The sequence below is a fragment of the Pleurodeles waltl genome, chromosome 8 (assembly GCF_031143425.1).
Source record: "Pleurodeles waltl isolate 20211129_DDA chromosome 8, aPleWal1.hap1.20221129, whole genome shotgun sequence".
Classification (NCBI taxonomy): domain Eukaryota; kingdom Metazoa; phylum Chordata; class Amphibia; order Caudata; family Salamandridae; genus Pleurodeles; species Pleurodeles waltl.
Window position 1 is genome coordinate 89,938,615 of NC_090447.1, and position 15,469 is coordinate 89,954,083.

At 41.6% G+C, this 15,469-nt stretch overlaps 1 protein-coding gene across 1 annotated transcript in view; it reads right to left on the reverse strand.

Annotated features, from left to right (window-relative positions):
* The window catches only part of CHRDL2 (chordin like 2), a 379,722-nt gene that overhangs the window by 182,059 nt on the left and 182,194 nt on the right, over nt 1-15,469 (reverse strand). The window contains exon 4 of the mRNA XM_069203810.1: nt 14,098-14,240. Coding sequence (XP_069059911.1) covers nt 14,098-14,240 — 143 coding nt within the window. The remainder of the gene's footprint in view (nt 1-14,097; nt 14,241-15,469) is intronic.

The following is a 15,469-nucleotide window of genomic DNA, read 5'->3' on the forward strand; positions in this document are numbered from 1 at the left end:
TGATAACCAGAGTGGCGCCTCCTGGCTCTTCTTTACGTCTGACTGTACAGCATTTACAGGTCCAACTGGTATCTGTACATAGATGCCAAAAAGTTCAAGTTACGGACCTTGCCTGAGTATCAGTGTTTTCTGGGCATTACTACTTCACCCCCTTTCATTAGAATAAAAAACGTAACCAGGGGTGGGGTTAGGTACAGGGCACAAGTCTGGGGTACACGCGAGTACACAGCGTCCACCCACTATTTTCACAAGGTGGACGCCATCCACCCTGCAAGAAGTAGGCCCCACTGAAATATGCTGAACTTGTCCTGGTATCATTTTTGGACACCGGGACACAATCAGCAGCATCTGCACCTTGTCTGCTTTCATTTTCCACCAGTAATGTGCAGGCAGTGAGGGGCCTTTCATGTTTCAAAATCCTACAAAGCCCATAACAAAGGCCAAATTTAAGAGACCATCAGGCCTCCTTTTGTTCCACTATTGTGACTGGGAGCTATTTAAGTCTCACACCTAGATGCAAATGCAGGGGAGGGGAAAAAAAAGCACACAGCTTGTTGTTATCACTTCACAAACACTTGAGAGGCATGTTTTTTACATTGTTCAATCCCTGTTTATAAAAGATTTCCGTGCACTGTAAGAATGTCAGATTTGTTGGTCTGTTCCACTATTTGCACAAATAACAATTTAAATACCACTACTGTTTTATTTCTTTTACAGCGCTACTCATCCAACTGCAGGGTGTCAAAGCGTTTTATATCACACTACATAACATGCATTGGCAATAAAACCTATAAATGTGTAAATTAAAATGTGTTACATGAAATAGTGAGGGTTACAAGGTGTAGGAGTCACACGTCCTTCATAGCTTGATATATTAGAAAAAAATACCATTTATGAACTGTGAGTAACAAAAGGATCTCTGTGTTAAAATCAGTAACTCACTTAGCTAACAACAAACTAACAATCTGCCATTTGCAGATAGATGATGTGCTCTGAAGCAGCCACATTAACCCACTATGCTACTTTGATTCAAAACTGGGACTAGAGAAAAAACAGGTTTCTCCAGCAAACGCGCTAACCCCAAAAGTTATTGTACCATTATTATTATTCCCTGAGATTTACTGGGACCACAAAGATTTGTGCAGCACGTTCCTTAACCCCATATTTTAAAATGTAGACTTTGCAACCAATCAAGCAGAACATATGTATTGCCATGTTTGTCCCTTTCCAAGTTCTTTGTGGCAGGGTTTTTAATGTGGCATTGTTTTTAAAAAATATATGTGCAAGTTGAGGCCCAGATTTTGCATTGGGTTGTGTCACTTTTTTTCTCGCAAATTGTCATCTGTTAAATGTGCTCAAATGTAACCATGGTAGACCTGCTTAACCTGTGTGAGATCTTAAGATTTGATGTCACGTCATGTAATGTCACTTCTGGTAAGGTCATGGGTTGTGATGCCACTTCCTGTGATGCTACATGCGATGTCATGCAGTGATGTCACGTGCCATGATGTCACTTGCATACTGCCTAACTTGGTTAGCCCCCCCCCAGTTATTTTTTAGGACTTGTGCCCTGGTTAGGCACACACCTTACACCGATCCATACTTCTATTACTTTTCTCTATCAAAAGGGAGGGTAAACACTGCATAAACTGATCAAGTCAAAACCGGATCACGACAATATTCAGTATTTTGAATACTTCAGAAATCAAAGGAATTGTGAAGTAAACTGATTAGCAACCACATGAGGGGTTTATTCTTAAAACGGCTTTCCGTCCCGTTTCACGGCACACACAGTTCATCCTTTTCACCCCTGTCTGACCTTCCAGTGTAACGACAAAGAAACAGAATTTACGCAGACAAATCCTATTTTTGTATGAACTTGGCGGTCGGGCCAGACGGAGCAGCGCTGAAAAGGTCCATTATCTGCGCGGCGGAGGCCGGCAGCACCGGGCTGACACTTTCTGAACTTCTCACCTCTGCTTTCCACCGAGGGGCTGCGGGGAGCGGCCGCGCAGCTCGCGCGGGCACCTCCGGGCCCCCCACTCCCCGGCTGCCCCCTGCACAAAGGCCCTGGTGTGCAGGGCCCGCCCGGGGGCGCAGCGCGAGCCCCGGCGCCTCGCGCACACGTGTTCCCGGGCCGCAGCCGGCTTCCCGCGCCCGGCGCGCGCCGCCGAAGATGCGCTCCGATGAAGCAGGGCATTGTCCGGGCCCGAGGGCCGCCTCATAAAACCCGCAGCCTGAGGTATTTGCAAGCTGGTGAGAGGACCGCACGTGCGAGAGGACGCCGGGGCTTCCCACAGCTCTGGGCTGCGCGTTGCTGTAAGATAGGGATGTGTTTTTCAGCTGGTCCGCCATTGATGCTCCGAGGTGCGATAGACGTCTGAATACCTTCACCGTATGTTGAGCGGTGCCGTTCATGTATTTATAGATGCAGTGACTGAGTAATGTATGTACTACAAACATGCCTCACTCTATTGGCATACATTATTTGAAATGCAATAGCTATTACTCGACTAAAACATTCTCTGTTAGTGGTCTGAGATACCTTTCAAGATATATAGTGATCAAAGGTCGGTGGTTTGAATGGGCAGGTACTGTCTGGTAGTGAGTTCCAAGCTTCTTCGATCTGAAGAGGAGCCTACCCACACTTCCGAGCACTAGCGCAATACCGTTAATAGGAGAGTACCTGCGCGTGTCATTAGCCCACAGGTACTCTGGAATACGAGCACCAGGACCTTTATATTCCCATTTCAAACACAGGCATATGCATTAAATTGCTTTGCCTCCTATGCATGACGTTTCTTTACCACATATGCATGAAGTTGTTTTACCACATTCAGCAGGCCTTTGTTTCATGGTATGTAGTTACGATGGCACACATTTCACTCCACGACGAGCAGAAGTTCAACACCGAAAGCACCCGAGCCCTGCCTAAGTAAGTGCTGTGCACAGAATGTGTGACGACGCAGGCAGGGGAAACAGTAAAGTAACCTCCTCATTATATTGGACCACCCACCACCACATTTACAGGCCAGGCAGCGCATCTACTGCACAGGAACCAGCAGGTATATATTTCCCCAGCACCTTACACTGATCTATACTTCTATTACTATTCTCTACCATAGGGAGTGTTAACCTTCCAACTACATTGTTTATATATGGAATTATGGATGGCGAATGGTGAATTACATGGATGTTTTTCACAGAGGATTGCTGTCACTCAAGTTGTGTATAATGTCACTCAGAACCCCCAGGTTCAACTACTGCCCAAAGGCACAGGATTAATGTGGAATCATACATAGCATGGCCTCTCCTTCCTGCCCCAAAGGTAAAATAAAAATAACCGCCCTCAAGTCACCAACCCACCCTATGTGGTGCCATCCCATACCCTCCCCTCCCAAAGCTGTGCCCTCTGCCTTTCATCAGAGCAAAGAACCAGTGTTGCACCGACAAACTCTCTGAGAGGCCTCTTAAAGCAGTCTGGAATTTAACAGTTGGTAACAACTTTTATGACCCACTGTTGCCACATCATAGCAGTGAATAACCAGGTTTAGAATTTAGTATGTAGGCTAGTGACTCGAAGTGCAAGCCATACATAACAAACAGAGTTATAGATGGGTAACAGTGCATCAAGGGAATGTTTTTCGCTAGAGCTCCCGAGTGCTATCAAATAGATAGAAAAAGTGAAGTTCCAGTTGTCTATGATGTCACTCAGAACTTGAAGGTGAAAAGCACCGCCTTAATTCACTGCTACCTATCTATAATTTTATGATATTTCCCCTGCCTTTGACTGCTGTACATAGGCAGAGGAGTCATGTGGAGACATATGTAATGCGGTCTCTCCTTCCTCTCTCAAATGTAAAACAACAGGCTTCAACTTACTACATCTGGTACCATCCCACACCCTCCCCTACTGGAGCTGTGTCCTCTGCCCTCCATGGAAGCAGAAGGACTGCTGAGCAGCTCTAAGAGAGGTGTGTCAAAGGCATCCTGGGATTGTTTTATGATGTGGCAACAATAGCTAACACCTTTTGTGACTCACTGTTACTACATCATAATAGTGAATAACCAGATTAAGAATTTGATGTTCACACTAGCAGTTCCCAGCGAGAGCCATACGTAACCTGTACAATTATAGATGGGTAATAGTGAATCATGGGGATGCTTCTCATCAAGGGCTTTGGAGTGACAGCAAATAGACAACTCTTCGTTCTTGTTGTTTCTTTGCTGTCACTTAGAACCCATCAGTGAAAAACATCCCTGTAATTCACTTTTTACCATCTACAATTTTGTTATGTCTGCCCCCAATTTGCTTTGCCCCTGCTTTCAACTGCTACGCAAGGGCAAAGTAGTAACGGGGGAGCCATACACAACATGTCCTCTCCTCCCTCTCCCAAATATAAAAAAGAAAATAGCTATCCTCCTGCCACACACTCCCCCCACTCTGTGCCTTCCTCCAGAATTCTGCTCACTGCTTCCCAGCGCTATTGTGACAGGCTCTCAGAGAACTGAGCTACAGCAGCCTAGAAAGTCTTTATTTGTATGTAAAGCGCTCTGATGTCCTTTCCGGCAACGTTTTTGCTATAGAAAAACTGAATAAAATTGCATGTGTTCAAACTATATTCAACATACTGACAATTCAGTGTATATGGGAATTAAATTATTTGGTAGTAGTGGCTAGAGTACTTTGAAAGTGATGTAATTCCTTCCTTGGTGTCGACTGAGTACTTTAGGTATGCCCGACCTTTGCAGGGATTCTGAGTGGCTTTGTGTCCCCGTTAGAAACAAATAATATCTTCCAAGTTGAGTTGAAGATCACAAACATCCTAAAGTCCTGATTCTGTGATTTACGTTTTGGGATTAGGGGTCCTAGATACAAGTTTCTGGGATCATAAATGTTATTTTCAATGGCAAATTAGTTTTGAACGAAGCCTTCATTCTATCTGCAACCTTACTGTCTCAAATTTTGTATACATGAATTTACGGGTTAAGTTGATTGTCTTCCCTAACTTAGACCTAACAACTTCTCCATTTAAATTGTCTAATTTTATTTGTATTCCATGCACTTGAAGATAAGGACCATTCTCCCTTAGCCCACATACCAGCAGCTACTGCTGACTATCCCATATAATCAATCCATGAACTCATCGGTAGATGGGAACATCTCTTCTATTGGTTACGTCTGTGCATACAGAAAAAATAGAAAAATTAAGTACTTCTGCTGTCAACTTCCAGTTTCGCCCATTTCTCACCAGAATCAAGTATCAACAACAGGCACTTGATACAAAGTATTCACATAAGCAACGGGGTGATGAGAACCATCACACACTTCGCACAACAGCTGCCTCACGTCAGAGAGCGGATCAAGTTTAGCCAAGATGGAGTCACCCCGCTCCAGAAAAAATGAGCTGCACAGAGATGTGTTTGCACAATTTCATCACCTCGGTGCCTAAAATTAAACGGTGTTTAAGAAAGCCTTGCCTGTATTTTTTTTTCTTGGCTGTGTTCCCAGGATATTTTGGGTGGAATTATATGGCACTGGTTATTTGGCTGTAAAGGCTGTTTACATTTTTCCTTGCGGAAGTGCTGGGTCTTTTCTTTACGTTTTGCAATATGATGCTCACTGATGGAAGGAGGGTGACTTTCTGTACGACACAAAATACAATGGGGGTTATTACAACTTTGGAGGAGGTGTTAATCCGTCCCAAATGTGGCAGATATACCACCAGCCGTATTACGAGTTCCATAGGATATAATGGACTCGTAATACGGCTGGTGGTATATCCGTCACTTTACCGTCACTTTTGGGACGGATTAACACCTCCTCCAAAGTTGTAATAACCCCCAATATGTGCAACAGCCCGGTGGAACAACCTTTAAGCACACTTTTGATTGATATTTTAATCAGTATTAAATATGGATGAGGAGTGACTTGAATGAGTAGAAATAGTTATCCCTCGGCACTTGGGGAGTCGCATAACCTGTATTACCAGTAAATGTTTCAAGAAGCAGCACCCACCGAGTTATACAGCCGCCATGACTAGCTGCTTTATCCCTAAGAAGAGTCTGAAAACACAATTCTTCAAGAAGTCCTTCTTTCAACAGCAGGAGACCTGGGGAACCGCTTGAACCCCTATAACGAGGATCTGGTGCCCTTTGAAGATATAGACCATAAGAGTGCCTAGATAAAACATAGGGCCTGATTACAACTTTGGAGGATGTGTTAATCCGTCCCAAATGTGACGGATATACCACCAGCCGTATTACGAGTTCCATAGGATATAATGGACTCGTTATACGGCTGGTGGTATATCCGTCACATTTGGGACGGATTAACACATCCTCCAAAATTGTAATCAGGCCCATAATCTCAACATCCAGATGGCAAACAGTGTAACACGACCCAGACAGAAGTGTTTTAGAATGAAATGGAGGAGGCTAGCCCAACAGCATTAATGAGGTTTACATGGCTACTAATTAAATAGCACACAGAGTTTAAGATACTTTGCATAGCACATTGATTTCTCCCTATTAGGAGGGGCGCCTACCTAACACAAGATTGAAAGACCAAGCAAGATTGTTATATTCCAACTCTCGCCTACACTACTGAGCACTTTGTTTTAAACTACCAAAATATATATATATATATATATATATATATACGTGTGTGTATATATATATATTTATGTATGTATATATATATATATACATATATATATAATGTTCCAAGACCCCTCCTCAAAGAAAGGAAAGTTGCACTCACGAAGTTGCAGTAAATCCGATTTATTTTTATTTTTTATATATATATATATATATATATATATATATATATATATATATATATATATACACACCTCATTTTATCCGCACCTGTACTGTGGTCTGAGGATAATTCCTATGGAGAGTTTTAATCTCAGTAAACAAGCTTTAAATAAAAGTCTTGCTGGCCGTGACGCATGGACGGATGGTGAGTTTACTGGCAGAATGCTCATCAGTTATTAGCTTGTTACATCTCTGTCACTCTTTACTATCCTTTGACTCTCATGGTGGCCCATCACTGATGGCTGCTTCATGGAGTCACAAGACAAAAGTACCTTTACTACTTCGATAACTATAGGCCAGAGGGCAGCTTCAGAAGCAACCTTTCTGGAAGTCCCTCTTTGTGTAATACAGAAGTAGCAAGAGTTGATGTGCGCCCTCGATAACTGAAGTTTTCTAGAGAAGTGATGAGACCTTCGTGAAAAAGTCGCCCAAATGTATTCAGATACCTTCTCAAAATAGCATTAGTGTAATCTTTTTCATAGATGATCTTGAGCCCATAGAGTTGCCAAAAAGGACAAGAAGGGGTGCACACGTGTTGTACGTCTGCTCTGTACACCGGAAAGAGCGCCGTCACATAGGTCTAGTTCCCTGAGTACCTGGAGGAGTCTAGTGTATGTATGCATGTTTTAAAATACTTTTATTGAGTTTACATTTGCCTAAACAAAAAACAATAACCTGGAACTACCATGAAAAATTAAGACATATGTGAGCATCTGCCTCATGCAGACATCCATGAGGGAGCATGGTTGCCTCTTACAGCTGTGTGTGCCTCCACTATCAATTCAATTCTCCGTCACCAAAGTTTATTCAGGTAGAATCATCATCACATAAAACTACACATATTTCTTCACAAACCATCAACTCTTCTCGTGCCTCATCCTCCACTTTCATTAGCTGCATTCAGGAATCTTCCACAAAGAGAAATTGCTTCAAGTCCTCTCACGGTGCACTTTCGATGACCCGGAGTCTTTCAGCCAATGAATCTTTATGGACTCTTTGTGGCAGAAGAAGTCCCACCAGTTTCAACTTCATCTTCCCCATTTGAGACCCTGGAGTAATGCCAACATGGAGTGTTTCTGTGACAACTCCACTGTCTGCCCTTTGCCCCGTGCAGGTGCGTCACAACTCTGCCCCAGTAGACACCCACCACCGGGCATTGTCAAATCATGCACACAGAATTTGCTTGTTGTGTCCGAGGGTGCTATAATTAATTATCTGAAAAATGTAAGACAACCACGCTTTAAATTTTAAAGGGGCGAGCTCGAGAATGATGTCACAGTAGGATGTCGGTGATTGTTGATGATGTAAGGTTTGGCGTGGGGGGGGGGATTACGTTTTTACTTTTGGGGTGATGGTCCCTTCACTGTATGAGTGTTAATGTTTGAGTCCAAAACATAAAGAGGCCTACTATGCTTGGTCAGTTACCAAGTAATATATTTCGACAACTAGTCCACGTGTACCATTGTTGTGTATTATTATGTCATGTTTGAAGAAGCGAGGCACACCATGAGATCTGTAAAACGCCAACGGCTTCAGCTACTACAATCACTCCAGATAGGGAAGCTCTGAGAATAAGGTTTAAATACCTATGATTCACCATACATCCACTTAGTGTTCAATGGTTCCTAAGTGGAGTGGTGCATCAGAATGAATGAATGACTTAAGCATGTTAAGCACATTGCTTTATGGTCACTGGCCTTAAGGGTCGGGCATAAAGCTTGCTGAAAAAAGGGTAACTCTCCACCATTAGATGGCAGAGGGATTGCAATGTAAACGAATGAAGATTTTCAGCCACTGATAATGTATGAGTTGAAAACAAGGCTAAGTGTATGAATGAACATCCCACCAGCATTTCTGTATTTTTGCATCAAACTGGAGGGCGTTGGGAAGCAAAACGAACTAAAGAATAGTCAAACAAGAGTATATAAATCACAGGTATTCTGGATGTTTCATTTAAGCGACATAGCATACCACCACTTCATGTTAATTACAGTAACAACGACACACCACCACTACAGGCTATTCTACAGCCAAACCCAGTCATCTCTGCACTTTGAAAAGGGCACCCAAGATTCAGATGCCTGTCAGAGCGCTGTGCAGCCTCCTCTGGGGTATTAAGCGCTAAATAAATGGTAATACACAATACGATATATTTTGAATTCTTACCACCGCGCCAAGTTTAACAACAGGGACATCATGACAGAAGTCCGAGTATTTTAAAGAGAGCATCACACATTAATCGTGATGTGTAACCCACCTTGCTCCCCTGGCTATAAATAATAACACGCTTGTCTTGAAATTTAGATCAGGTTTTGCTGGGCCACATATTTCCCACACTGCACCGCGGTACAGGAGGAACGAACATATTCAACTACGTTTTGTGGGTGACTTGACACCAGATGTGTTTTAGCCTTGAGTCACCTGTAAATATAAATTGTTACATTTTCCTCACTTCCCACCTGGTTTAGATTTGATGCTGTGGCTTAGAAAAGACAGTCTCTGTAACTCAATTCGAAAAGCGTTAAAGCTTTTCCAGATCAAATGTTCAGCTTTCATTGTAGGTTTTTGAATTTCCAACAACCGCTGGATGTTGTCACAGGGATGAAAATTCCCATATTATGAAAATCATTCCAGCTATAAACTTGTGTTGTTGGACACGTTTTATCTTTGTTATCCATCTTTTGTTATAATAATCCTACATCTCAGAAACCTCATTCAAATTTCTCTTACATTATTGTTCTACTCTAAATAGATGTTATTGAAGAACAATTGAATGGGGCATGCTAACTGATAAAACCCTAATAAAAAAAGTTATAAGCTAATGTACAGTATCAAAATAAAAAAATAATAATTTGAGAATTACCAGCAAGCATCTCAAAATGTTAAATTCCACAGTAGGCATTCTCTCAATACATTCTACACATGCCACTGTAAGATTTTTTCTAATGAAAAAAAGAGGAGAGGGTTGTCATATTGTGAAATGGAAAACAAGAAAAGAACAAGGCAATAACACTATCAGAAAACATTGCAATATCCTATAGATCCAGAAAAGAAAGCCAAAAACTACTGAGCTACAATTCATTACAAGCAATGAAGTTCCCCCTTTCTGTATTCACTAGTTTTGAAACATAATCTTTTATCACATTGAAAGAGTTACCCCTGAATATATAGATTCAGTTTTTATGGACAGATGCTTTTTTTCCACAGTTTTAATGTGATTCTCTTTGCTCAGGCTAAGACGCTATGACATCACTTCCACTGTGCAGCATTCATTAAATTGCTATGCAGTAGGTGCTGCAAATTGCCAAGATTGTTGATGCTAAATTGCATTGCATTACACCCTGAACACTACTCTGTTCTGCTTTTCACAAAGTAGCATTTCTTACTCCAAGCCACCGCATTCTCATTTGTGTTTCTTTTCCCACAGTCTACGACCTCCGTGACTCTCTTCTGAACATCTGAGTGACTTCCATTCTAAATGTTCCACACTTTGTACGGTCTTCTCCCACCTTGGACCACGGCTCAATATATTTGGTGAGTCCCACCGTGATCTACTGAAACTACTACTCCAATTACATGTTTTGAAAACAACATGCGATCAAGACATTACATTAGTGTCTACTAGAGAGGCGGAGATTACTTAACACTCCTCTATACAACTTAACCAGCTTCCCTTACCTAATATTCTTGTTGCTTACTTTTTACTATTACAAATAACGAGAACTCTCAAAGTTTCTTATTTATCATCCTTCTGGTTGCCCAAGCAAGTTTCTTCGGCCTTTCTTAGAGAATCTTTCCACTGCTAATTTCCTTCTGATCAATTTCGTAATTCTTAGTGATTTCAGTTTTATGATTGATGACCCCTTTCACAAATCTCAGCAATAGGTTAGTAATGTGCTGACCTAAATTTCATACAACTTGTTTCTTTCTCCAATCTTAATAAAGGCAATACCTGGGATCTTGTATTCCCCACTCCTCACTTGTTTTCTTATATTTGTAGTATCAATCTTTCCTGGACTGATCACAAGGCATTACATTCACTGTGGCAATGTCCAACCTACTGAAAAGCCCCATATATTGTAAATGGTCTTTTATGAGTTGGGCTTCGACTCATCTCTCGACAACAAATATGACTGATACGCTGCACGCATCGAAACCCGGGCTAATGGAGAACGTGCAGTGAAGTGCTACCAACTTCTTATGTTAGATCACCAATGCTGTGTATAATAATACTCCTCTTAAACTGTTCAGCTCCAGGTGAGCCACGCATTCGGCACCATGTTACAGATATGGCACTCCACCTACACTCACTCAAGCAAGTCGGTGTGTACCTTAATTTGCTCTGAAATTAGGTAAAATAGATAATTTAGACTCATGAACATGATTATCAAAATATCCTCCAACTAAAATTGAAGTTTTCAAAATGTTTAAAACACTTGTCATCCCTGCAGCTATCAGAACAGTTATTTATCCTTCCAAGTATCTCTGCTCAGGCCTGTGTCTACATTTACATATTAGAAAGAAGGAGATTTCATAGATTTGTTCTAGTTCTGTCTCCCCTCAAAATTCTAAGACTTTCTGCCTTGCTTTTAAGGTAACAAGTAGCCTTGTTGATACCTTTTTTACCTGTTAGCAACGGAGAGGTACTCATTAAAACCCTCTCCTCATATGGCTCTCCTTTGGACCCTTGACCTGTATAGCTATTGAAAAGGTTCCTGTGCACAGTTACTTCTGCACTAACTAATTTATGTAACGTTTCCCTCTCTACTGGAATAGTACCACTTGTATGGAATAAGCCAATGGTGGTCCCGCTCTTGCAAAAAAGCCTCTGTAAATCCCAGCGGTTTAGCCAACTATAGGCTATTCTGCCTTTTACCGATTCTAGCTAAGTCGCAACTCACTGTCTGATTTTTTAAGACTAATTGTTACTTGATTACCACTACTCTGGCTTCCGTTCCTCGTTCAGCGCGAAAACATTCTTGGTTGTGACTAGCGATGAAATCACAATGCATCTTGATTGCAAGGTGATGTACTTTGATTTTGCTCAATCTCTCTATGGCCTCTAACACAGTCTCACCCAAAGTCCTATTGAATAGACTTCAGGAGGTGGGTGTGGAGGGCTTAGCCCTTGCTGTGCCTACCAGCCTTATTGAGGACCAGGGTCAGCCTGTCTCACTATTTCACTTTTCAGCCATTTTTAAATACATTGGCTATGGCCTTCTTCAGGGCTCCGCTTTAAGCTCCACCTTACTCAGTCTTTATCTTGCTCCACTGCCTGCTTTCATTCTTTTGTATGATTTTTTTTCTCTTTTGCAGATGATACACAACTTATTCTGCATCTTGATGGGAAGCAAGCCACATTTCAATCTCAGTTTAGAGACCACTTATGCTGAGGTGCCCAAGGGTTGTATGCCAAGCCCTTTCATTGTCACGCCTTCAAAAAAAATACTTGATGCTTGATCACTCTTCTTCCTGCAGTTATGATTGATGGCCTTCATAACTGGGACCCTCTCCTCTATCAAATTGTTTTGTGTACATACAGGTTAAGCATCTTCTTTGAGTCTTGGTTAACTTCGGTGGAACATAATTCAAAACTTGCTTTAACCTGCTCCTTTCTTTTCAGGATTTTTCAGAAAATGCTAAATGTTCTCCCTTCAACCTTTCACAAGACTGTGTTTGACCTTCTTTTGAATAGAACACAGCACCTCATTTTTTGTTAGACTTCCCTAATACCTCATATGTCACCTTAAACATATTCAGAATTCTACAGCTCACCTTACTCTGGTATTGAGTCAATGCACCTCTACCTCTTCTCAGTGAAGTCTTTTCCTTAGCTACTGACTGTTGCAAAAAAGCAGTGTGTTCAAGCCTTTATGCTTTTCGCCAGCTTGGTTTGCCTTATATTCAGGCCCCATTTTCGCAATAATGTCCTTCGCGTACTCTGTGCTCAACTTTTGGTCCAGTTTTGATGTGTGAAGTAAAGATGCAAATCTTCTGCCTACTTAAAGAGTTAAGATCTGGAATTCACTGCCCTGACCCTGCACTCCTCTTTCAATCCTACAGTTTATAAAACGGACAAAAACATATTTATTCTCATCAACATAAATGGTTGCTTTTCTTGAGGTCACTGCCAGGACAAAGATCCCTTATGAGAATGCACTTTATAAAAATTGAAATCAACCAACCAACCAAGCACCAAATCCATATGCAGAAACATTTATGGCCAAAACACAAGACTCAAAGGGCCAGATGTATCATCTAACCCTTTTGCGATTCGGTAATAGCGATTTTTAAGAAATCGCTATTTCTGAGTCGCAAAATGGTATGTATCATATATGCGATTTTGTAATAGCGATTTCTTAAAAATCGCAAATGCTATTACCCAATCGCAAATTGCGATACAGACCACATTAGCACCTATGGGCCTGTAGGCCCATATTTGCCAATTTTTTGCATTTCCCAAATTGCGAATTCCTAACTGGAATTCGCAATTTAGGAAATGCAAAACCCCAGGGTGATGGGGGCCTAAGGCCTCCTCTGCTGCACCCCAAAAAATATTTCAGGACATGTAAGGCGCACACATGCCAAAGGGGCATGTGTGCGTTGCATGTCAATTTTAAAAATGCATTTTTTAAATTTGTACATGGTTACCACCAGTTTTACTTGGTGGTAATTGCGATTCCTTAATGCCCAATTCGCATTAAGGAAAAGCTTGATACATGTGCTTAAGAAATCGCAAATAAGGATTCCTTATTTGCGATTTCTTATTTAGAGAATAGCAATTTGCGATTCTCTAAACGGGGTCGCAATTTTAAGGAATCGCTATTTCAGCGATTCCTTAAAATTGCATAGCGAATGCCTTTCATACATAATAAAAGGTATTTTTGCATTCGCAAACGGCATTCGCACCGTTTGCGAATGCAAAAACGCTTGATACATCTGGCCCAAAGTCCCCTTGACAGGTGAGTCACAGTATCTCTGGTTTAATATCGACCTCTAGCAACACTGACTCCACAATATCGACGTCACAACATAGTAAAGGTGAGCAGATGTGGAATAACAACAGTAAATCTGTACTTCCCGGTGTATGTTTATCTTGATGATATAGTAGTTGTCAGTAATGTGGAGTCAATATTTGTGCGGATCAATATCTTTATAGTTAATATTGTAACATACAACCTCTTGCTACTTTTCATAAGCCCAATAAAATTAATTCACAAATCTACACGTTACAGATCCACACCAGATACCCCTTGTCGTGTGAATATTCCTTACCGAGCAACTGCACTGGACACACTGATTTGTCTGCCGGGAAGGGAAGAGTTCATGAGAACTAAACATCTCACCATGCTGGTAGACCGTCCCATTGTACAGGCAAGACTTCATGGGAGCCCGGAGGCCGGAGGGAGTGTGCGGCTCTACAGAGGGGAAAAGAAAGACATGCATGTGCTCAGGCTCAACTTTTTTCTTGGAGCTCATCATTACAACGGAGACAGGTGACAGATGAATTCAAGACCACCTACCAGTGCTATCTTTGTCCCACTATTGCTTTCTCACTTTGGCAAAATATTCCTACCTTTCTCTTCCTCCCATGTTTGCCTTTTTCTCTCTAGTTCTGGTCAAAGTCTTTAAGAATCTAAAATAAAGTTGGTCCTCAAAATTGATTGCTGGTGCTCACCACCGAGTATCACCAGCACAAATTAAGCACTGCTCCACATTGACATATCCTTAGTGTAATAATTGTTTTTAATTATGCAGATTTTGAATTCTCTCACAACAAATGTTTGAAATGTGGAGGGCCTTTGTTATAGACACCTACATAGAAAGCCAGACTTACTTTGGACACATCTGTGGTGGCTCATACATCTATTGATGCTCTCCCTGTGTAGCCTCCCTGAGGTGATCACTGTCAAGTTGTGTTGAAAACATAACCTGATTCCTCTATTCCAAGCAATGCCTCTAAAGAAACCGTATTGAAAGCCATGTTTGAGTTGTGATGTGGAGAAGAGATATATGGAAGGGCCATGCTATGGAACACCATTACTTTATGGGAAAAAATATCTTGGTCACATTAAAAAAAAAAAATAGAGGTAAAAAAAAATAAAGGTTAAGAATGTTTCGAACCCAAGTTATGGAACAAAAGATCCTCAAGCTGTAAAGAGATTCAACCACCAATGTTGCTTAAAGACAACAAGGCCAAGAGCCCTGTAGATTTGAGCAGTGGCGTCTGGCGCCATTTGAAAGTGGCGGTGCGTAAAAGTTTGGGATTAGTGCCCTGTGGGAAGCTAACATAGCAAGCGAGCCTGACCATGATTGGGGGCTAAGGGGAGTACTATTCCCGAGAAAAATTGAAAAAAGAGTGGGCAAATGGTGGATTTTCAAGCAAATCTGAGAACGCAAGAAGGTTAACAAAGCAATTGGTCACAAAGCCTGCAATAAAGACAAGGCTGGGCCCTCCTGGGATTTTCGTTTTGGAATAGTTACACTCCACTCTGAAGCCAAACATACTTCTTTCCATTTATAAATCGAAGTGTAAATCATATGTGCAATTTCGAATTAAATCAATAGTTGCAACCAGACCATAATAAGTCCGTCCGTCAGTCCGTGTACGCGTATTTGTTTCACAGCATGTATTTTCTCTGTAACT